General features: G+C 46.4%; 2 protein-coding genes across 2 annotated transcripts; one reads left to right on the plus strand and one right to left on the minus strand.

The window, feature by feature from the left end:
- The first annotated feature begins 222 nt into the window (after positions 1-222).
- Positions 223-9,312, plus strand: blm (BLM RecQ like helicase). The gene is made up of 19 exons (XM_076142123.1): positions 223-646; positions 878-1,605; positions 1,682-1,784; positions 1,925-2,865; positions 2,952-3,128; positions 3,215-3,333; positions 3,427-3,540; positions 3,663-3,761; positions 3,853-4,001; positions 4,091-4,197; positions 4,463-4,623; positions 4,707-4,902; positions 4,982-5,172; positions 5,270-5,417; positions 5,556-5,755; positions 5,851-6,046; positions 6,137-6,259; positions 6,343-6,529; positions 6,633-9,312. Exons 1-19 carry the CDS (start codon positions 552-554, stop codon positions 6,838-6,840), a joined length of 4,242 nt encoding a protein of 1,413 aa, XP_075998238.1. The 5' UTR covers positions 223-551; the 3' UTR covers positions 6,841-9,312.
- A 1,097-nt stretch (positions 9,313-10,409) lies between these two features.
- Positions 10,410-22,965, minus strand: frmd5a (FERM domain containing 5a). The gene is made up of 13 exons (XM_076142287.1): positions 22,867-22,965; positions 21,062-21,104; positions 20,853-20,931; positions 19,570-19,667; positions 19,032-19,155; positions 18,085-18,172; positions 17,871-17,959; positions 17,178-17,241; positions 16,973-17,055; positions 15,955-16,029; positions 15,134-15,202; positions 14,828-14,934; positions 10,410-12,272 (listed from the first exon to the last, which is right to left on the minus strand). The coding sequence occupies exons 2-13, from the start codon at positions 21,066-21,068 to the stop codon at positions 11,680-11,682; spliced, it is 1,476 nt and encodes a 491-aa protein (XP_075998402.1). The 5' UTR covers positions 21,069-21,104; positions 22,867-22,965; the 3' UTR covers positions 10,410-11,679.
- Positions 22,966-23,251: the final 286 nt, after the last annotated feature.

The raw sequence follows: 23,251 nt of genomic DNA on the forward strand, positions 1-23,251 counted from the left end.
TACAGTATTGTGCTCTAAAAGGCTATATGCACTGAAGTGTCCCTGGATATTTCACTCATAACGTCAGTCAATTAATTTCCATTTTCAGTTTTATTTTACAACAAAGATGTTAGATATTACAAATGGCTTGTAATGATTAATACACAACCAAACTCAAACTACAGAAAGTTTCCATCTCATTATTGGTATAATTATTATTATCGTGGAAATGATGTAAATTCTACGTATTGAACATTAACATTGAGTTTTCTCAGGATGCGCGCGCCTTTGGCGACTGCATTACCCAGAATCCTCTTTGTTCCCACTCTCGTCCAATAAGGAGTTAGTTTGCTGAACGAGCGCAAAGTCTAATGCATCTCCTGAGAGAAGCCGCTTCATTTTACACAATTCAGAAATAATTACCATTTCGTCTCACTTCAAATACGACGGATGCTTTTGGCTTATCCCCTCCACCCTTGTCACCAGCTATGCATTAGACGCTGTCCGTGTCCACGACTTTGTAAGGGAAGCTAATTCTGCTAACCAGCTAGCTAGCGTTGCTCTCCACAACAATGTCCGGTCTTCCACAAAACAACCTGAAGGAGCAGCTGGCGAGGCACAGTAGCGTCGCTCAGAGCAAACCGTCTTCGTTCAAACCCAAGCCCGGGTAAGTCTAAGTTTACTACTGCTGTATTAGTCGGTTTTGCGGAGGGGTGCGTAATTTTCAGATGTGTGTGGTTTGTATTGTGTGTAGTGTTTGCATAGGGTGTAGTTTAAAAATGCATGCACGTAGGAGCTGCATGGATCTGAAATCTGAATTGGGGGTGTTCCTCTTCTTCTTCAGTAGCTATTGATAGCAGGCTTCAGTCATTATGACATGTCATCCATGTTTTTGCAGGGCGTTTTCTTTCAAAAAGAAATCCACATCGGGGACGGTAAAGGTGGACATCCCGGCAAAGGTAACCAGCCCAAGTGTTTTGGCAAACAGGAATGTCAATGTTCCCCACAGCAGTTTAGTGTCTCCTAAATCTCCTCTGACATTTCCAACCAAGTCTGAGAGACCTCAAAGTTCTCAAATCAGCAGCTTCTTCCCCACAAAAAGCAAGTCGGACTCCATGAGCCCTGCTGCTCCTTGTGCTCCTGCCTCTTTACCTGCAACGTCTTCCAAATCGGAGAGCCTGTGTGTTAGCGGGGATGGAAGCGACCCTGCAGCTCTGGATGCATCTCTTGGACTCCAAATGGATGACTGGGATGATTTTGATGACTTTGAAATCCCTGGTAAAGGGAAAAATGACCTACAAAGTCCAGAGACATCCAGGAAGAGCAGCACAGCGGCAGCATCCCAGAGCCAAGAAAGAACTGACTCTACATGTAAACTAAACAGACACGCCTCCATGGATTCCCGGGACTATTTTGGAAATAAGAAAGGTCTTTCTAAATGTAAAGAACCAGATGAGTGCCAGCATGACGGTGTGGATGCAGACACATTTCCTCCCATTGAGGAAGCAGCAGAGGTGGAGGATTCGCCCGTTAAAGTGACCAGAAGACGTCCTCCTGCTCTTCACAACTCCATCATGAGTGATAGCGAAGAGGACGATGATGTCGTGCCCTGTAAAGGAAGGAAAGGTAAGGTGGCTGTTTCCTGAAATACTTCAAACAGATGAAACCTAAGCTGTATGTGAAGTTTGTCTTTGTGTTGTAGATGCTGTGGTGTTTGAACCTGAGGACACATCAGATCCTGAATATGATCCAGATTTCATTCCCCCTTCACCAATTCCTGGTGACGTCACTAACACCACTACAAGGTCAGCTGTCCGATGTGTGTTTCCTACAATTTTCCGCCTCTGTGAAACCATTACAGAGACAAACCATTAAGTAACCGGCATGCCATTTAGCACTTGTCTCTTATTTTGCAGGACACTAACTTTGCTTCTACTCCACACAGGTTAAAAGCAGCTGATTCAGAAAGTAAACACGCTCCTGTGGAAACAAAGCCGCCCACCACAACACTGCACAAACACATCGACCGGCACCCAAAAGATCAAACAAGCGACAGTAACGCTCTCCACAGCAATGTGCAACTTCTCAGTATCATGGAGGCCATTTGCGGTCTGGTGGATTCCATCCCTGAACACGAGCTCATCGCTCTGACCGGCGGGGACAAGCTTTTACTGAAGAGAGCTCAAAGAAAGAGGATCCTGGCGACTGGTGGCAACGTTCCTCTGAGGATGCAGCGGCCTGACAGCACTGGGACTTTGGACCCCAGCTCTAAATGGAAGCGTTCCTCTATTGCCGATACCTCGAGTGTGATGTCATCGATGAGCAGTTTGCCTGTGGTCGCCCAGAAAGCTTTTCAGAGCAGGAAATCTGAAGTCATCTCTGTGGACTATGACTCTGATGACTCTGTCAGTATTATTGATAACGTGAAGCCGGCTCCTAGGGAGAGCAAAGAGAGAGTTTGTTTGGGGAATCAGAGTGTGTTTGATTCTCCGTCCACCTTCAATCATCACACAAACTCATCCAATAATTTCTCTCAGAAAGCGAGCGTAGACCCTGATGGCTCTGACCTCTTCTTCTCACCTAAGAAACCGCAGGCTGTCGTGCAAAATGTCAGGAGTTTTACCGCTGAAACCCCAGCAGGCATTCATGCCGGGAAAAACACACCGCAGGACGATTTTGACACCGACGACTTCGATATAGACGACTTGGATGATTCGGACATCTACGGTTACTTTGAGGAACCCCGTAACCCACCGGCGTCGGGGGGGCGAAACTCCAGCACCCGGACCGCAGCAGTCAAAGTGGGCGGAGCCAGCCAGTCTGTGTGGGACAAGAAGCCAGCAACGCCTACGCCCGCAGCTAAGCCAGCAAAGATCTCATCTCCAGGTAAACGCTCAGATGGTTCACAGGTTCTTGATCTTCATTTGATGTCATCTCACGCCTCTCTTTTTCCCTCCTCTTCTCCACGGCAGAGCCCACCTTTAGAAACCCCGCCCACGATCGCTTCAGAGGGTTCAGCTTCCCCCACTCGCCAGAGATGATGAAGATCTTCCACAAGCGTTTCGGTCTTCATCAGTTCCGGTTCAATCAACTCGAAGCCATCAACGCCACACTTTTGGGAGAAGATTCATTTGTGTTGATGCCCACAGGTTGGTTGGTGTTGAGCGGTCTTTGAGCATCGCCACGGCAACTAGAGAAGAGTCTTAGTCACTGATGTGTGTGTGTGTGTGTGCAGGTGGGGGTAAGAGCCTGTGCTACCAGCTGCCTGCCTGTCTGTCACCAGGCGTCACTGTGGTGATCTCACCTCTGAAGTCGCTCATCGTAGACCAGGTCCAGAAACTCACAACTCTAGACGTAAGCGCACTCTGCTCTGTCACACGCACCACTTTCTCATCATCGGTAATAAGTCAATGAAGACAATAAACGATGTTGTGGGGTTTTTTTTAGATTCCAGCAACAAATCTGTCCGGAGATAAGAGTGACACTGAAGCAGGAAGGATTTACATGCAGCTGTCCAGGAAAGAGCCCAGCATTAAACTGCTCTACGTCACGCCTGAGAAGGTGAGAGAGAGACACACACACACACACACACACACACACACACACACACACACACACACACAGAGTGCAGTACATTTTATACAACTTTTATATTTTGTATTTATGTATTCTTCGTCTCTCAGGTGAGCGCCAGTATGAAGCTGATCAGCGCCATGCAGAACCTGTTTGAGCGAGGACTGTTGGCCCGGTTTGTCATCGACGAGGCCCACTGCGTCAGTCAGGTGTGTTCCTCTGCTCCCTGCTCGGTTTGTAGGTGCGCTCGTACCTAAACGCCCCGCCTCGCTCCGCTCACCGACCTTTAAAATCTTTCAGTGGGGCCACGATTTCCGTCCAGATTACAAGAAGCTGCACGAGCTGCGGCAAAAGTTTCCCTCCGTGCCCATGATGGCCTTGACCGCCACCGCCACTCCCCGCGTCCAGAAAGACATCCTCAACCAGCTGTGCATGACTCGACCTCAGGTGTAAGTGCTCCGGGGCGCAGTGATGTTTTCCACACCGTCGGACTTCAACAGGCTAACAGAAACACACTTTCCATCCTTTACACTTCCAGGTTCACCATGAGTTTCAACCGGATGAACCTGAAGTACGCCGTGCTGCCCAAGAAACCCAAGAAGGTGGACGAGGACTGCATCACCTGGATCAAGAAGCATTACCCACGTAAATAACGACGTTCTGAACTCTCATAAATGCTAAAAACTACTAAAGTTACTTGCTTACGGTATATTTATTGATTTTTGTTGGAAGCTTGGTTGAGTTAAATCAGCTTTGTTCTGTCAGATGATGAATTCCTTCACTAAGAACCTGGTGTAAAACAGAAACCTCCCACATCTTGGTTTTGAACAGCTCATCATGGCCCCCGGTATTTTCCCTTCGCCGCCAGTTTGCTTTGTTCGCTGACCTCGTCTCTCCGCACGCCCCTCAGGTGATTCAGGCATCGTGTACTGCCTGTCCCGTAACGACTGCGACGCCATGGCAGAGAGTCTGCAGAGAGCCGGGCTGCTGGCTCTGTCGTACCACGCAGGGCTGAACGACCGCGACAGAGAGTTCGTGCAGACCAAGTGGATCAATCAGGACGGCTGCCAGGTGAGTCAGGGAGCATCTCTACAGCTTAATCACAGTTTCCCTTAATTCCAGTAACACTTAGTTTGTTCTTACTTTCCTTCCAGGTCATTTGCGCTACAATCGCCTTCGGCATGGGCATCGACAAGCCCGACGTGCGCTACGTCATCCACGCCAGTCTGCCCAAGTCGGTGGAGGGATACTACCAGGAGTCTGGGAGAGCCGGCAGAGACGGAGACGTTTCCCACTGCATTCTCTTCTACTCCTACTCGGACGTCGTTCGCATCAAGAGGATCATCAGCAGTATGTGGCTCAAATGAAACACTTGTGTCTTGTGCAGTGTTCAGGTCGTGTAAACTCCTTTTTGTGTTTGTGTTTACAGTGGACAGAGAAGGCGACCGAAACGCCAAAGCCACTCACTTTAACAACCTGCACAGCATGGTGCACTTCTGTGAGAACATGATGGAGTGTCGAAGGATTCAGCTCCTGGCGTACTTTGGCGAGCTGAACTTCAACAAAAGCTTCTGTAAGGAGCATCCGGACGTCACCTGCGACAACTGTGCCAAACCCAACGTACGGACGCTTTGCTTCTTCTCTCACTACGACTTGATGAAGTTATCTGAATGTTTCCAGGGTAAAGACGCCGTGCTTCCATGTTCCCTTTGTACAGCAATACAAAATAAGAAACGTCACGGAGGATGTGAAGAAGATCGCCAGGTTCGTCCAGGATCATTGTGAGAAAGTGGGAGGTTCCAGGTTTGGCAAGTCGGCTCAACTACACCGCCTGACCCTCAACATGCTGGTGGATATCTTCTTAGGTAACCTGCTCATCACTGTATAACAGGAGTGTGTATGTCCAGCTGTGTTTAGCTTCCATCTGGCAAGAAATGTGAGTGTTCACGAGTTGGAAATGTTTCCTAGAATGATCACAAGTCTTTGTTTGTTCAACCTGTCAGGGTCTAAAACTGCCAAGGTGCAAACAGGCATGTTTGGGATGGGGGGAGCGTACTCCAGGCACAACGCTGACCGCCTCTTTAAAAAGCTGGTCCTAGACAACGTTCTGGTGGAGGACCTGTACATCACCAACAACGGCCAGGCTGTGGCTTACATCTCTGCTGGACCCAAAGCACCGGACGTCCTGTGTGGACGCATGCAGGTCCTCATCACCTCACACACACACAAGCATTGATTTCAAGTGTCAGGCCGATGATGAAAAGTCAAAGCGTGAATGGGAATTATGTTCTGTCCCAGGTGGAGTTCTACGAGACGGAGAGTGCGTCCAGCCTCAGGAAGCACAAGGCTGCGGTGGCAAAGAACGTCTCCCAGAGAGAGCAGAAGGTCCAGGAGTGCCTGAAGGAGCTGACGGATCTGTGCAAGGAGCTGGGCAAAGCGTTTGGCATTCACTATTACAACATCTTCCCCACTGCCACCTTGAAAAACATCTCTGGTGAGTTCTGACTTTATTACTAAGACTGCTTTAAGGCTAATCATTTGGCGACTGTCTTTCACATGATAAAACTTCTCCCCTGTTGAACAGAGAAGCTTTCTGCTGACACCGAGGTCCTCCTACAAATTGATGGCGTGACAGAGGACAAGTTGGAAAAGTATGGAGCTGAAATCATAAAGGTCCTGGAGAAATACTCAGAGTGGCAGCTGCCTGGTAAGGAACAAGCAGAGGCATTCTGGGAGCTTTCGTCCGCGTTCCACACACGGTGTAAAGCTGATCTAACGTCTCTTCCGCAGAGGAGCAGAGCAACGATGCCGACGCTAACGGGTGGATAGACGTGTCACGAGGCCGCACGTACGAAGATGAGGAGGATGAGGGCGAATCCTCCTACTTCCATAACCAAGGCGCTCGGGGACAGAAGAGGAAGAAAAGCCCCTTCTTCAAATACACTAAGAAGAGAAAAGGAAATTCCAACTCTAAAGGGTTTGTATCACGTCCGTCTCACGTTTCAGAGAGGAGCATGTTTTAGACAGCGTCACCTAATAGTGGAACATTTTCCTGATTTTCCCTTTATTTCTTCCTCCAGTCGCGGCTACAGCAGCAACAAATCGTCATGGTCTTCTTCCAACTACAAGGGCGGATCGAAAGCGCCACCTGCTGGCCGAGGTTCCATGGCGACGGCGGCGGCAGCAGCAGACACGTCACGCAGGAGGCCGGGCTTAATGGCAGCACCGACCCCGCAAACAAACAAGAACCGGCCCTTCTTAAAACCTGCGTACTCTCACCTGGGCTAGAATCTGAACACTTTCACTATTAAACCTAATGGGCTTCAGAACGCAATGATCACTGTTAGATACCTGCTGCTTTTATTATGTTAAAATTGTATTTATTTGTACAGCGTCGTGTTAAAGAGTCTAAATGTTCACTGTTCATTTTCTATGTGCAATTAGTTTTACATTAAAGTCCTTTTACAATAACATGTGTACAGGTGGAGTTTAATGTTTCCAGTGAAACTATAATGAATCTATTTTACTTACAAAGTCACAGGAAACCACATTGTATTTTTATTGAATGTTTATTTCAAGTTTGAATAGTTTTCTTTAATGGCACCAGTTTACAAGTGACTATTGAAGAGAAACAATATTTCATAGCGACTTGTACAGAAGGTTACCTACAGTACAAACATGGGCTCGGAATGGATCAGACTTAACAAGAACTGGATTTGGCACATGGATTTTTATATATATTTGTGTATTTCCTGTCATTAAAACAGCAATCATCAATCCTAGGATACAAAGATGCGGCACATATTACACCACCAAACATGGACATATGCATGTACACTGATTTATGTGTATGCACCATCATGTGAGGGGGTCGACTGGCTGTACATCAAGATATTTGCCTTTTATGAGTCATTTAATCAACTCTTCAGTCCTCTATGAAGATTTCATTTGCAGAAACAACCACCGTTAAGAGGGAATTTTTATAATCATCTTTATTTGGCTTTCCAGGTCATAACTATTGAACTTTAGTTTTTTGATTATTATTTCTACTGAACCCAACCTCTAATTGAATGAAGTTACTGGGAATGCACATTATGAAAACTTCTTTTTTTTCACCATTTTTAAAATTTCCGATATTTGTTTTTGCAAATTAACTCTTCATATGCGTCATCCTTAGTGCTATTGTGAATACTTTTTTGCAGGGAAATTAGCCAGAATTTTGAATCTTATCTATGTATCTAAACTGGCTGATAAATTTCTTTACTCTTATCAATGTCAAAAATGTAAGATCTCCTTCAATTAAGAAATAAAAGTACAACATTTCACATTATCCTCGTTATGTCGTACTTGTATTGGTATTATGAGCAAATCTGTTCTGCGCTTTCTATGTGATGACTGCTAAAAAGAACATATGTAGGAAAGTAACGGGCAGTAGACAAAATAACAGGAACAGCATATCTGCCTTCTACCACGTCACTAAGGTACTGCATCAAAAAATATGCAGCAAATAACATCAACACCTTAGTGACGGTCTCATCAGGGCTGTACTGCATTATTAGATTCTACAGGTGTTCCCTCTTTGAGTCCATCCCCTCTCTATGAAACACTCCCATGTGTCGTGTTGTGGACGTGAACAGGCTGTTTCTGATTTATAAACCATGAGTGACAAACGGGCCAAAGCCAAACATCTGGCCCGTTGTGTAGCCGACACCCTTGAAGTAAAAAATAAATAAAATATGTAAACATGATAGGACATGAAACATAAAAATCAATTTTCAGACGAAAACCAATTAAGACAGAGGCAGAAGTTTTGAGCTGAAGTTGAAGATGTTTTCCCGTTTGTCCGGGGGAAATTGAAGGACGGAGTCGTGTACAATAAAGAGTTCACAGAGACATTCCGTATTAGTTCCTCCCTTCTTCCATCTTTGCCACTTTGGTAAACTGCAGAGTTCTGATCCAGGCACAGGGAAACGATCCGTCACTTACGAGGAAACGGGGAAGGAAAAAAAATACAGCAGGACCAAACATCCACACAGAGTCTCTATAAGGAGTCGGATTCTATAAAACACTTATTATTGAATGCAATGGTGACTGTCCCAAGTTTGCTTCAGCTGATGAATAATTCGCTTTTCTAGAAACAAATGACAAATTCGTCTTATCAAACATGATTCATTGCTGGATTTTTGTACACACACACACACACACGTTTGTCACCACGTCTGTTTGCTCTTATGGTTCTCGGGTGATTATTGCTCACTGAATAATGCTGCCTTTGTCGTTGTTGCATGTGAAGCTACATAATGCTGCATGGAAAAACACCTTTTTTTACAAACTGACCTTTGAAGATGTCCTGCTAACGACTCAGCCTGGCCGGACGACACAAGTCAGGCTGACCTTTATTGTACTGTAGAGAAGTATTCAACATGAAATATGAATCCACACAAAAAATGAAGTCAAACCCGCTCACCCCAGCCCCGCTGTGTTTGAGGGCAAATGTGCTTTAACCTTGCATCTCCTGTTTCCTGATTGTGTCTCAAGTTTAATAAAAGAAACATTTGTATTCAAACTTCCTACACATCACTTTTAAAAGGCTTGCTAGTTGTAAATGGTGTGGTTTTCCCTTTCAGAGTCTCCTGGGAAGTGTTGGTGCTGCTCCTTCCGCCGCAGATAACTTAAGGTTTTGTACAGATAATGAGCTACAGGAAGTGGATCCAGCCACAGCGCATGCTACTCCGGGGCCAAGCGCACACACGCAAGCAAGGCGATGACGTGCTCGTATTACACAGGAGCAAACCTGCACCCTTACAGAAGAACGCGGCACCAGTGAATGGGGCTGTTTCAATTCAATGGAGCAGCTGTGGGTGTCGGGGGGGGGGGGGGGGGGGGGGGGGGGGAGCTGCGGTGTGAAATAGCAGCGGGCCGAGAGCGAGACGGCCCTGTGCAGACACCGTGAGTGATGAGTTACCAAGTGCCTTCCATTCCAGAGTTTTTTTATAAACACTTTCAAAGCAGCGGGGCCGCGTCACAAGAACCTCTTGAAGGCTTCCGATACCCCTCGTTCATCTCCACCTCTCTCTCTCTCCCCCATCATGCATTTCATGTTTCTTTCCAATGAGTCTTTCTCGAAAAATGTAGTGCACTCTTCTTTCGCCTCCGTGCCTTTCGCATTCCCACATGCCGACACATGAACATGCTCACGTACGCCTGCACTTGGTACAGGAGGCAGACACGCAACATGTACACACACAAATAAACCAAAACAGATTTTACCCAGAATCCAGCAGCCATGACAGAATTATTGCTCATTTGAGCTCTGAGGCAGAAGACTGATAGTGAGTTGTTAGGGCAGATGTGTTGTCTGCATTTACTGATGTGGGCAGATATGAAAATTAAAGGGAAGTATGACAACCATGTTTAAGGGACTACTACTGCTACTGATGTGTGTTACAACAGCAGTAGTTTAAGTTTTTTTTTAAGCTTTTATTGAGACCATAGGAGCCAATACGTCTGCAACCCCTCCACATTAACTCCCAAATATCCACACTGGCCTCACATATCCAATATCAGCCAAGGTCTAGAAGATTCCTAAACCTCTTCAAGTCAAATGAATATATGGTCCAGATGAGAGGTGAAATGTTTGGTTTTGCGTTGCTATTATGAAATCTACAGACCTCATTTACAAATCAATAAAAGTGTGACTCATTGAAGGCCGCGATGATGCTGGTTGATTGACAGGTGTGATCAGAGTGGAGCGGATCTGGATAAACCCCCTGTTCCTCAGTCCTCCTCCCCCAAGCCCCCTCCCTCCCGTCCCTACTTTTCCATAAATGCTTCTGACCTCACTTGAAACACAGCGCTAAAAAAAGTATAATTTAATCTTCAATAACAAAATAACATTTCAGTTCTGTTAAAATATACATGGAAAACCTATCAATATATATTAGGAAACAAACTAATTTGTACAAAAAGTACATCATTATTCTTATTCTAATGATAATAATAATAATATTGTATGATACATGAAGCTAAGAGCAAGGTTGATATGAAAGCAAAATAAATCAGAAACTCTTTGTAGAAAGAAACTGAATCGAAATTCATCGAATTTCAACCTGATCCAAAAAAAAAAAAAAAAACGCATAATGAAAAGAATTGGAGAAAATAACCGATGAGCACATTCAAAAGGACTTAAGCATTAAAACCATATGAACATTGCACATCTATCTAGTCTATCTACTGGTGCCAGAGGATTCACACTCCGCATCTGACACTCCTGGGTCACATAACACTATCTGTACTGCTGTGTGTCCTTAGAAAACCTTAAAAAAAACAGCTTGGATTTGTTATAACCGCCATATTCTAAAGTGTAATTGTCTCTTAAAACGATCGGTAAAATTGAAAACTGCCCAAAAGACATTAAGATCTCCTAAAAAAAAAGGCATTTGGTAATCAACCCTGTCTGTCCTCTGCTTCAGTATTCAACGCTGAACCTTTGCTTTATTCCATCCGGATTGTTCCGTTAACCAGGTTCATCTACTGTGTGTGTGTGTGTGTGTGTGTGTGAAGTCTGATGGGGAAGGAATTCATTTAAAAATACTACACTACTTCAACATACAGTACATCTCTGTCCACGACGCTAACCTGACTCACTTTCCATCTTTATGTTCCTGACTTTGCAACTCCCTCGTAACGTTCCTTTCCTTATGCCCTACAGACCTTTAAAATCAATAAATAAGAGATGAAGAAGAAAGAGGAGGAACCATTTAAAAATGCTTCAGTTCTTCCATTGCAGTTCTCATTTTTTTCAATTATATTATCTGAAAAAATAAAATACCCGAAATGACTTTAAAAAAAAAACTAAAATGAAACAAAAAGGTGTCTTCTGGCTTTGAAGAGGACAAAGCCAGAGGACACCTTTGATGGAGGGGCGGGGCAGGATGATGACTCAAAATGGAGGTGTGTGTGTGTGTGGGGGGGGGTCCTGGCCCAGTGTTACCAGGAGTGGTCCAAGCTGTGTGTCTGCAGGAGGATGACAGCAGAAGCAGGGTTCAAGTTGGGACGAAGCCGCCCTCCATCGCTCCGGAGTCCTCGTCACTTTTCTCTTAAACAAAAAAAAAACCCTCTCCAGCTTCACTCTGACTTGTTGATGAGCAGCCCGCCCACCCAGCGGAGCTTACAGGAGAACCACCGCCTGAGGGGACAAAAGTATTCGTAGTGGAACTGCTCAAACTCGGGGGTCTGCCGGATGTCACGTAAAAATGCAATGTCAAGGTCTGACTCGGTGAGGATGATGAGGAGGAGCAGCAAGACGAAGAGGAGTCCGATGGTCACCAGGAGCAAACGGAGGACGCTCAAGACGAACTTATTGACCTGCTCCACCTCGCTGAGTGCCGTGTCTCCTCCCGCGCCCTCCTTCGCCGATCGACCCTCCGAACCCAAAACGCCGGCGTCCCCGCGCGACGGGGTGCCGGCCTCGGACTCCTTCTCCTCCTCGATGCTGCGGGGCGCTCCGTTGACCTGACGCGACCCGGCCACCTCCATGCTGTGCTCGGCCACGGGGGTGGGCAGCACGCTGTCGGAGGGGCTGTAGGCCTCGTCCGAGATCACCGACGCCCCCTCGCAGGAGTCCGTGGCCTGGCTCCGGGAGCGCGGCATGAAGGAGTCTCCGTGGGACACCGAGCGGACGGGGGTGGAGTGGGCACTGTCACGCAGCGACTCCAGGCCTGGTGGGAGTTCAGGGAGGAGGAAGAGAAGAGAAACAAATGCATTTTAATTATGAATATGGCATGAAATTGTGGCAAACAGGGAAAGTTCTAATGTCATTTCCTCCAAATTCTTTGAGTTTTTAGATCCATGTACTCAAGCCAAAGCCAAATTCTGTCATATTTTGAACTAATTAACATACAAATGCCTCATAATTGTACTTAGGTGCAGTACACTCTGCTCTCCAGTACAATCCTGTGAGTGTGTGACTGCAGCCAGACAGAGCGTCTCCAGTCTGAGAGCAGAAACGTGATCATGGCTTCCCCAGAGTCACGCAGGCCGCAGGAAATGTTGTCATTGTACTGAACGCTTACAAGCCGTTTGATCCCAGCCATCATCTCTAATGGAAGGAATCATCCTACAGCCAACGGCAACCAAAGTATTGATTGTTTTGTGTAGAAAGTAAATATACATAAATGTAGTCATCTGCTGCAATTAAGACGCTCAGCAGCTCAGCGTCAGCACATTTTCTAATTTCAAGATAAACAGAGTTGAGGCTTTGGTGTGTATAGATATTACACACATGCTTCAAAAAGCTTTAGCAACCACTCCAAGATTAAATCAATATAAATACCATTTTATTTATAATACACTGTGGCTATCACACTCTCCACTCTCCTGAACTAGCTCAAACTATCATAATAATACACAAACTCTACATTTACTGTATTTGCACAATCACCTCTGCAACAGAAGTAGCAGTACAGTGTGTGACAGCCACAATACAGACGAGCTGCTGCTGACAGCATCACATTCCGTGTGTGTGTGTCACAGCAGAAACAGAAACAGAACACCTTCACTGTAAACACCGGGGGACTTCAGATCCAGATTTTGATGAAGAAGCAAATCTTGAAAATGACTTCTGTTTTTTTTTTAAACCGCAGGAAAGTAGGACAGACGGAACGCAGCCGCTAAACTACTGCTGACATACAACTTGTGTCGTGTGAGAAAAGTAGAAAGCTGCCGTGTTGATGTGCTTCACTTCGCCCTATATTACGCTTAGAGAGCAGCGGGCAGAGGAGAAGCGTTTCCCAGAGGAGCTTAACTTTAAAATGTACGTCTGAATACAACCTAAAAATGCTGTCAGACAGAAATCCTTCAAACAAGATGGAACCAGACGCAGTGACTGATGTCCACTAATCTCAATCCGTATCTATCAACAGCACCAAGAGGTCAGATTCAACTCCTTCCATGTTCTTCCTTTGATAGAGGCTCTTTTAAAATAGAGAGGTCCGCCTGGCACCTCCATGTAGAGCAGAGTCCTGGCGAGGTCGCTGATGACTTTACCTGGATGGTCGCCGGGCTGCACGCAGGGCAGCGGAGTGCCGGAGACGGGGGTCCCGCCTGCGGACTCCTGCGGCCCTGTGAGGGCGGGGTAGAGGGGCAGGACGCCCAGGGCCTTGCCCAGCATGCGAGGCCCCAGGCTCAGCACGCGAACCTTTACATCCCGGTAGCAGTGGTTGATCATACGCAGGTGGACGTTCACCCTGGTGGTGATGCGGATCAGACACTTGACCATGGCTGCTGCTGCTGAGGCGTGCACGCGCTTAATCCAGTCCTGATGGTCCCCTGTCCCCGGAGCCCAGGCCTCAGGTCTTTTGCTGTGTGTGCTTAGAGGCCTACAGGGATCTGTGCCTTAGCTGGGGCTGACAGGGAGGAGTGTGGGAGTCAGACCGAGGGTTACTGGAGCGGTGGGGCAATCTCCCACATTGGCCCGTCCCAGGCTGGCCCCACCCAAGACGGCCACATACATGGAGAGGAAGACCCCGGCTATTTTCAGCGGGGGTATTAATACTCCAGTAAGACACCCAGTCAGCACACACCGACCGGGGGCAGGCAGCACATATAGCTCTCTGCAACCCACAGCAACACACTCTCAACACGTCGCTGCTCTAGTCCCTATTTGTCTTTGCGCAAATAAAGTTGGATGAAAGTTAGAGAAAGGGCAGGACAGAGGTCGGGGAGACACAAAGACGTCCACGGTCGTTTTGCTCACATCGTCCATCTCTCATAACAGAGAACGGTGAGGCTGCGCCGTTTACGGGCTTAGAGCCTGCAGGTCGGCTGAAGAACGCACTTCAGTCGTCATTGTGACATTGTCAATCGCTGAGAACAATGCAAACACACACGGGCACACACACACGCCTCTGAAATGTTAAGCTGAAGTGGAGAGCCTGACTGACGCACACACCTGCAACATGCCTCACTGCTATGACGGGGCCAAATGGCTCTGGTTACAGGGTGAGTGCATGTGTGTCTGTGTGTGTGTGTGTGTGTGTGTGTGTGTGTGTGTGTGTGTGTGTGATATACGCACAAGTGTGGTTTCTGAGCCAGGGGAGGTGCTTTTGCAAACAACGATTCACTGACTCTAAAATCTACTATACTACTATAAATTTACGACCATGTGGCTGTGAGGAGGAAGAGGAAGAGCCAAGCTGCTGGCTGATGCCCGGTTCAGGACGCCTCAGGGTGGGGGGGGGTGGTGTAGGGTGAGGGTGCAGGAATAAGGTCTTACCCTCCATGATAGATATGTGCACAGCTCTCCGCCGGGTGCGCGGCACGCTGCTGAGACGAGGACCGTGTGTGATGGACGGACAACTCCTGCTGGGCACAAGTCCAGCTCTGCAGAGAAACAAACAGGAACAAACATGAAGAGAGAGCGAAGCGGCGCCGCACTGAGAAAACAGCTATGAATGGAGATTACTCATGCTGGTGCATGTAACATCTAACAGTAGCCTTAGAAAAATGCCTAAAAAAAAATGTTCAAAAGCGAAAGTGAAGACCGAGAACACTGTGGCCTCGCCTTGGTTCACAACTCTACCTGTGGATTTCTGGAGGTTCGCGTTTGATTTTGGCACTCTGTTCCATCACCTCTTTAGCCACTCGTCCACTGTTACAAAGCACAGAGACGATGCTCAGGATGAGTTCTCACACGCACAGGCACGCACGCACACACACACACACACACACACACACACACACACACACACAGACTTAACCACGTGCCCCCCTGGGTCACCCAACGCCATGGAAACACCAGAACTACAGGGCAGGAGTACAGTACATGAGCAGAATGATTGAGTTAACCTGGTGGACACAGGTGGTAGACGTACGTAAATTTACCGCCAAGGCCAGACGAATGCATACACACATACTCACAGCCAGAAAATATCCAAACCAGGATCACGCTTTGGCCTTTTTCCCTGATGTGACTTGTGAAATACAATAAGTGCAAATCTACCCTGGTGTGAAATTACCTTGTTAAATCCCATCCTTTCAAAAAAGTCACACGTAGGATATTGTATGTGCTTCATATAGGGCAACGTCTCCGCCTCGTGACTTTGCGGAGCAGCCTCACGTGATCCGCCCCCGCCCCCGCCCCCTTCCCCCCATGTGTCCTCTACAGCTTTGTGAGGTGTGACTCCCCTCCGCCAGGTAAAGTAGGCCTGACGTTACAGCACAGAAGGCCGGCGGGGGTTGAGTGGGGAGGGGCCACTTCCTCCTCCTCCTCCTCCTCTGGGAGCATTTCTCCTCACATCCAGCTGGAGGCCTTCTGCAGTGTCCTCCCCTCCTTCCTTCCCTCCCTTCCTCCCTCCCTCCCTCCCCTCGTCATCGCTGGCTGAGTTTTCTTGTGTACTCTACCTGAAGCGGAATCGGCTGCCCTTGAAGAACAAGTTGCTGCTGGACACCGTGCGCACCTGACTGGACTTCTCAAGCCTGACAGAGGGAGAAGAAAGAGAAAAAAGAAGAAGAGCTTTACTTTTGTTGTATGCTTCATTGTCATGTTGTTGCAGTACAATCCTGTAAACTTTGAATTTCCTAGACAGCAACTTTGTTCTGGGAGGAAGATGCTCCCTAATGTGGAATCTGTGTTCAAATCTGCGAGGAGTCACAGGAAAGCAAAGCGGAGAACAGGATCGGAGGCTTTTGAATTATACATGTGGGCTCCCTGCAGTATGAGCATTACATACAGTATTCAATATGTTTATATTGTGATGGTAAGTGAGATATGAATGTTTAATGTGTCATGGTTGCTTTGAGTCCATGTGTTACTCCTCTGGATTAGAGAATATCTCTTTCATACGTCATCACACACACTCCTTATTAAGGCAGTTGGGCAGTATCACCAGTTATACACACACACACACACACACACACACACACACACACACACACACACACACACACACACACACACACACACACACACACACACACACACACACACACACACACACACACACACACACACACACACACACACACACACACACACACACACACACACACACACACACACACACACACACACACACGTACAGATCCCAAGTGTGAGAGTCGTGAACCCCATCCATTAGCACACCGTTCCTGGGTTCTCAGGTTCGGAGCTGATGACCTCGGAGGGAACCCACACAATAATTCATGGCGGAGAGGAGAGCCGTAGCTCAGAGGGAACCTGCCGTCTCGTGCCACTGCACACTCATTCACTAAAGGTCAGCGGAGACTCGCACCTCACCTTCCCGCTGACAAACAACCCGGAGGGCAGAGGGAAGAGGGAAGATGGAGGAGGGAAGGTCTACTAAGGAGAGGAAGCCGAGGAAGCGTGACGGTGACCTAACAAGGACGCCCAAAGGGACAAAGAGGAAGCTGCTGGACTCACTTATAGAACGCTTGGTTCTCCACCCCGCACTTCCAAAGGTGCTTGCATGCCTCCGGTGTGGGTGCGAAGTACGTCAAGATGATCTTTTTGTCCTGCACGTTAATGTAAAAAGAAAGAAGCCGTGCAGGACAACATCACAAACTGAGAGAGAAGAGTCACACACACTGCTTCTGCTTTTTCCAAATTCAACATTTCGTAATCTCACCTCCTTCTGGTTTGCATATACGTGGAACGTCTTGCCTTCGAACTTCAGCTTGGCCACCTCGTTCCTGTCCGGGAGAACAAAGTAACACACACACACACACACACAAACACACACACACACACAGCCAACAGAACAGAAAGCCACAGGATCTTTAAATATTCATGACAACCAACGAGATCACATAAACAGCGATGTTTGACTGACAAAACAAATAAGTCATAATATTCCCTGTAGACGGAGAAAAGGGGGAAACCTGAGTGCTGCTGAAGGCAAACACACACACAAATACTGCAAACACAGTACACAAAACCTCTGTGTTCAGTATTATAGCAGCATATTTCTCAGTTAACAGACAAAAACACAGATGTTAAATAATGCTGTGCGTGTTTTTAATTGCTCAACCGGAGCATCTTGCTGTACAGAAATCACTACAAGTGGATGCTCCTGGTTTGGGGCGATGGTGCTGCTCTTCTACTCAGTATGTCTGTGGATTACATCTGTGTAATTAGACATCTGTGAACCTTGTATGCCCCCCAACTATTACCACAGGTAAAGCAGGGGCTTTGCTTTCTGAGACCACCAGCTGTGACGCTCCAGCTGCCAGATCAAGAAAGCCACGCAAACATCAAACATCACACGCGAGATCAGATCAATTCAAGGCTTCCCTCCTTCTTCTTCTGGCTCGTGTCTCACCATTTGAGAAAATGAACCCTCTTGTTTCCCTGTAGCACCACAAAACCAAACGGCGTGAAGGCGAGGAAGGCTGGGTTTCCAGACACATCCTGGAAGAAACAAAACAAAACAATGGCTGTAAAAACTGACAATGGCACAGACACATTAACACACACATTTAACATCTCTACTTTCTAATAAATAGAACAGTTGTAGTGCAGCAAAGCCAGCCAACCTTGCATGGATGAGGATCAACACCGTAGGTCTCCAACATCTGGGCTTTCTGCAGGAAGTTCCGCTCTGACAATTCAGCCGTCTGACCGCTGACAACAAGCAACAAAACAAACACACATGCAGGCACACACACACACACAAAAAACATCCATGTCAGTGCACCGGTATGAGAAGAAGAAAAGGAAATACCTAAAGAGGAGTTTAAGGAGACAACAATCTCTGTCTCTGTGTATTTTGGCCTCATCTTAACCTGCTTTCTCCCTAGAGACATTTCAGAGCGCTGCTGTTTGCTGTGGCCACTAGTGGGCAGCAGAGTCTCAGCTTCATCATTGAGCTGCTCCATGCTGTAAATCAAATCCAGGCTTGGCTAATGCAATTCCACCCCTATTGTGTCTCACTGTATGGCCCTAAACTGATAAAAGGTCTATTTATTAGGTCTTTCACGCTTCACCCTTTCTTTGTGCCAGTCAGCATTACGCTCTTAACTTAGACTCCAGTGTGATTAGTGACTTACTCTGGTCCCTAAATGAAGGACAGCATGGTGCTGAGACAGTTAGCTCAGTTAAAATACCTTTTCTGGTCTTGTTTGCTTGTGGTGAGGAGCTGCTGGAGAGATCAGCATTAGTTTGTACGTAAGAAATGATTTATCAGCAAACCAGCTAAATAAATAATAACGTGTGCGTGTGTGTGTGTCTTTGTGGTGCCATTCATTAACACACTCTGCTGTCGCTCAAGTTAGAGCTGCAATCTCAGAGCGCTCTTGGTTCCTCCACTATCTGCTAGCTTACTACACTCTAATGGTACCTCATTACTGCAGGCAATGTGATGTCATAGGAGGTGTTGGATTTGTTCTGAGTGTCTGCGTACAGTAACTGCGGTAAAGTGAAACCGAGAGATCATTAGAGCAAATAGAGTCTCGAGAATCAAAGGGAATATTCCAGCTCTTACGCCAGCTCTGATTTGTGTAAGTCTGAGATCCGCCGCTCCAGCCTCTCCGAGTGTTTGGGGAAGAACTGGAATTTGGAGCTGTAGCCTTCAGGATGCTTCCCGGGGTCGTAATCGCCGATCTCAGCTGGAAGCAGAGAGAGTTAAGAGTGATTGCTGGGAAATATCATCTGCGGTTGTCAGCACAGCTCCATTCTGTGTGTTGGTCACGTGCTGAAAATGAGCAAGTTTATTCCAGCTCCTTCACGCTGCACTGCTCTCCCTTGGATGACCCCTGATGCTGATTTCTCTCCGCAATGAGATAGGCCGGCCATGTTTAATTCAGCAGCCTCTCCCCTCAGGACATACCCCCTCTTTGACACCCTGCTTTCCGTGCTTCCTACCTTGCTTCTCTCTCCGTTTACGACTAGATTTGCACCACTCCACATCAAAATCTACTTGTTTGGCGGGAGATGTTTAGTACAAAACACAGAGGTCGTGGATGCATGGACCGCTGTGCGATGAGAGGTGCAAGGCATTTCCATCTGTCGCCTTTTGTTACCTTGAAGGATGTGTGCGGCCAGCATAGCTGCGTCGGAGGTTTTACACAGGAGTCGACCGTGGTAAAGGTCTCTTTTGATTTGCAGGAAGACGAGATATCTGTCAAAAAAAGGGCAGAGATCAGATGAGAGGGTCTTAGAACAACACGATCTCGCTCCTCTAATCAGTCGTACGCATTCATTTCTCGGTGTAAACATAGAGGACAAACCTGCACGGCGTCTGAGGCTGCGGAGTTCACGTTTCGCCCTCGAGTGATTTGAATATTTCTTTTTGATTTGGCTGAGATGAGGGTTTTGTTTTGGTGAAAGGAGGGTAGGAAGGCCCTGAGGGGGGAAGCTGCTACCTTGGCTTTGCGTCACTTAAAGCATCCAGCCTAGTTTCACGGTCTCCCAACCAGCCAGGTCTTGAAGCCAGAGAGGATATCCGAAGCAATTTAGCATTATTATCATTTGTAATAGTTACGAGTGAGGGAAACCCAGTCGGAGGGACTTCAATTCAAGTCTCAGTGTTGGATCGTAAGCCAGCTGGGCTCTGCTTCACTCTACAGAGGCTTTTTATGTTGAAAAGCTGCTTTGAGCCCTTTGATGTGTGATGAGTAAATCATTATTGAATTAATTAGATTTTATTACAAATCAGGTGAAATTCAGATGAAAAGATGGAAGTCTCATAATGACACAATCCTGTTGAATATAAGGGAAGAGGACTCGCATGAATTGAGCCTCCTATAAATGAGCTTGCTTCCTCCCTCCCTAAGTGCATGCAGCAGACTCGTGCACTTTCCACCCTCACCACTCTTCATCACTCTCTCCTCCTCCTCTCCAATCTGTGCCCTTTGGCCCCGATCCACTATATACACTCATTATGTACATTATGTACTCTCTCACTCTACATGTGATGCACATTACACATCATTACGCCACACTTACAATACGGTAAACAAGTATGTAAGGCTGTATGGATGTATAGGGTGTGTGTATCAGGATGAGAGTTGTATATCTAGTAAGTATTGTAGCATTTGGCAGCCACTGCTACAATAATTATAATAATGTTTGATGAAATAATGGAATGTTACCATAATGTTTTTAGACAGTAAAGTACCCCCGGGATTTGAATTATAAAGACCCAGTTAATGTTTTAGAGAGAAGCATGTTGTCTCTGTGTCAAACGATGGAGCACGACGACAAACAAGCTCGCTCCGAAAAACACTTTGAAATACCGACAAACTCTAGAAGGAGGCGCCGTTATCCTCTCATCTGAAGCGACAGCCGCAACAGGAGGTCTTACCGAGTGATTTCCTCCTTGAGCGCAGCGGGATCAGGGGGGTAGAACTTGACTCTCAGACACATGGTGAACGGTGGCTGAGCTGCAGGAGAGAGGGAGGGAGGAAGATGGCGAGAGGTCAAATGGAGGAGAAAATGCCACTTGAGAAAGACTAATTGCACTCTTTAAAATGTTATCAATCTTTTCAAAAATAATTAAAAATCCACACTTACATTTCATTTGCTTGGCGATGGATTTCGTGAACTCCAACCAGTGCTGCATTAGAAAGAAAGGCGAAGACATAATGATCTTATATATGTTATATATAAGATAAGAAGCCTAAAGCAAAACCTCTGTTTCAGTGACATGCAGCCGTTATGATAGCTGTCAGGGGGAAATCTGTTCAATAATAACGTCCGGCCCTCTGGTATGCACAGATGATTCACATAATATGAAAAATGAGATGTGTTTCCTGTCTGAGTTCACACAGGTGTGTACCATGTGGCAGTGCAGGTCTCCTGAAACACTCATACAGCAGTGGGGCTGATTAGCCAACGTGTTCTGACCTAACACAGAAGTGGAGCTCCTGCTGGTGTTGACAGTTACACTGATTGCGAGGTTCAGATTCTGAGTCATGCTTCACTTTCTCTCAGATGATATTCTTTCCGTCTCCACGCTCCCTCTTTCTCCCAGGTTGCCTTCACACCAGTCAGGGCCCACTCACAGCAACAACCACCCCCAAAATAGTCCCCTGAGTGACAGCATTGGAAACGCATCATCAGCGGGACCCGGTTCTCGTCTCTTAAGCCTAAAACATGATCTGAGAACGTGAATTCTTCATGAATCAAGCAGTGCATGGACATGCTTCACAGCAGCGGAGCCTCGAGTACACAGAGGGGCCTGAAGGACAAAGTGTCGCTCTAAGATGCGGCGTGAAGGAGAAAAGGCGCAGAACACAACTTTTCAATCAAGTCTCACGCCGATCCTTTGCATAAATCAAATCAGATCTATTTTTAAAGTATGACCAAGTGAGTCGCAAAGTGACACAGAGCCAAGGCACAATCCATCTCAATTATAGATGAATGAGAAATATTACATCTCCATAGCCAGAGCTTCTCAGCTGCGTGTCCACAGACTGCCCCTCTCCTTTTCAATAGTACTATTTAAAACACAGCAGGGATTTCAGACTCAGCGATGCAATTACTTTTTGTTTTTTCAGCTGTAACTGCTGATACAATGTACCACAGTGATTTTGGACCATTTTGAGCAGCCATGTCCTTTAATTGTATACAGTTAACCTGCTGGACATTCATTTTGTATGTATTTTTAATTTCTTCTTGCTATTCTGACCTTATAAATATAAAACAAAAAAAGGGAAGCGTTTGATCATGTGTGTACTACATTTGAACACAAGGAGTAACACATTTCTTCATGTCTGCTATGTTTTCTTGTGACCAAAAGTAGTAATATATACTATGAAGACAAAAGGTTTAAGTTAAGCAAATGTAACCAGGTGAAATCTGATGTCTAACCATTGTATTAAAGGGTCAGGGAAAAAAGATCCCCAAACTGTAGTGTGTGTGACTGATACTCTTTCCCGGCTACCTATAATGAGATATAAGGTGTAGGGAAGGAAAAATGTAATGTCCACGTATGAGGACACTGGGTCTCAGAAGGTTAAGTTACTTCTTCTTTTTGTCATTGTACATAACAGTAACAACAGGAAGTGTAATCACTGATTTAGATGGAAAGCTGCGATGTCTTGCAGCATCGTTATCTCTGCTTTCCTAATCTAATTGTCTCACCCCCCCCCTCAAGGATGAGAAAGTGATGACACCTCAAATTATCACAAGTTTTTGTGACTGCTTTTGAGACATGGACCTGAGAGATATGGCGTCCTTATCCAGGGGGCCTCTGATGACAAAGGGCCTCAATTTCTCATTTAAAAATGATCCGATTAAGAAGATAATACGCAGAAGAAATTTAACACAAGGGTGCACACACAAAGGACCACGCTCACCCACACACACACACTCACCCGCTGCTTGTCTGGATCCACATATCTGATGCCAAAATAGTCTTTCTCTAGCAAGTTGAGGTGGTGGCAGATGAGGTCAAAGAGATATTGTCCCTTTGCGTCCCGCTGCAAACAGAAGAAAAGAGAAGCAAAAAAGTGAGCAACTATCCTCTTGACACAAACAATAGAACAAAGACAGAGAAAACATATTTGACAGGAAAATGTTCTTCAGAATTTCATCTTCATCCTGTAACAATCAATCACAAGAGACGTCTAAAGGAAGGGCGGTTTAAATCCCAACACAGCTGAAAGAGAGCACTACTTCAGATCTTTAGGACATAGTGGAGGGATGAGGAGAGATGAAATAAGAATATGATAAAAGATGGAGAGGAGACGGCCCAATTCC

This window comes from Genypterus blacodes, unplaced genomic scaffold, assembly GCF_046128005.1.
Source record: "Genypterus blacodes isolate CSIRO-AG114 ecotype Tasmania unplaced genomic scaffold, CSIRO-AGI_Gbla_v1 ptg000021l_1, whole genome shotgun sequence".
NCBI classification, from domain to species: Eukaryota; Metazoa; Chordata; class Actinopteri; order Ophidiiformes; family Ophidiidae; genus Genypterus; species Genypterus blacodes.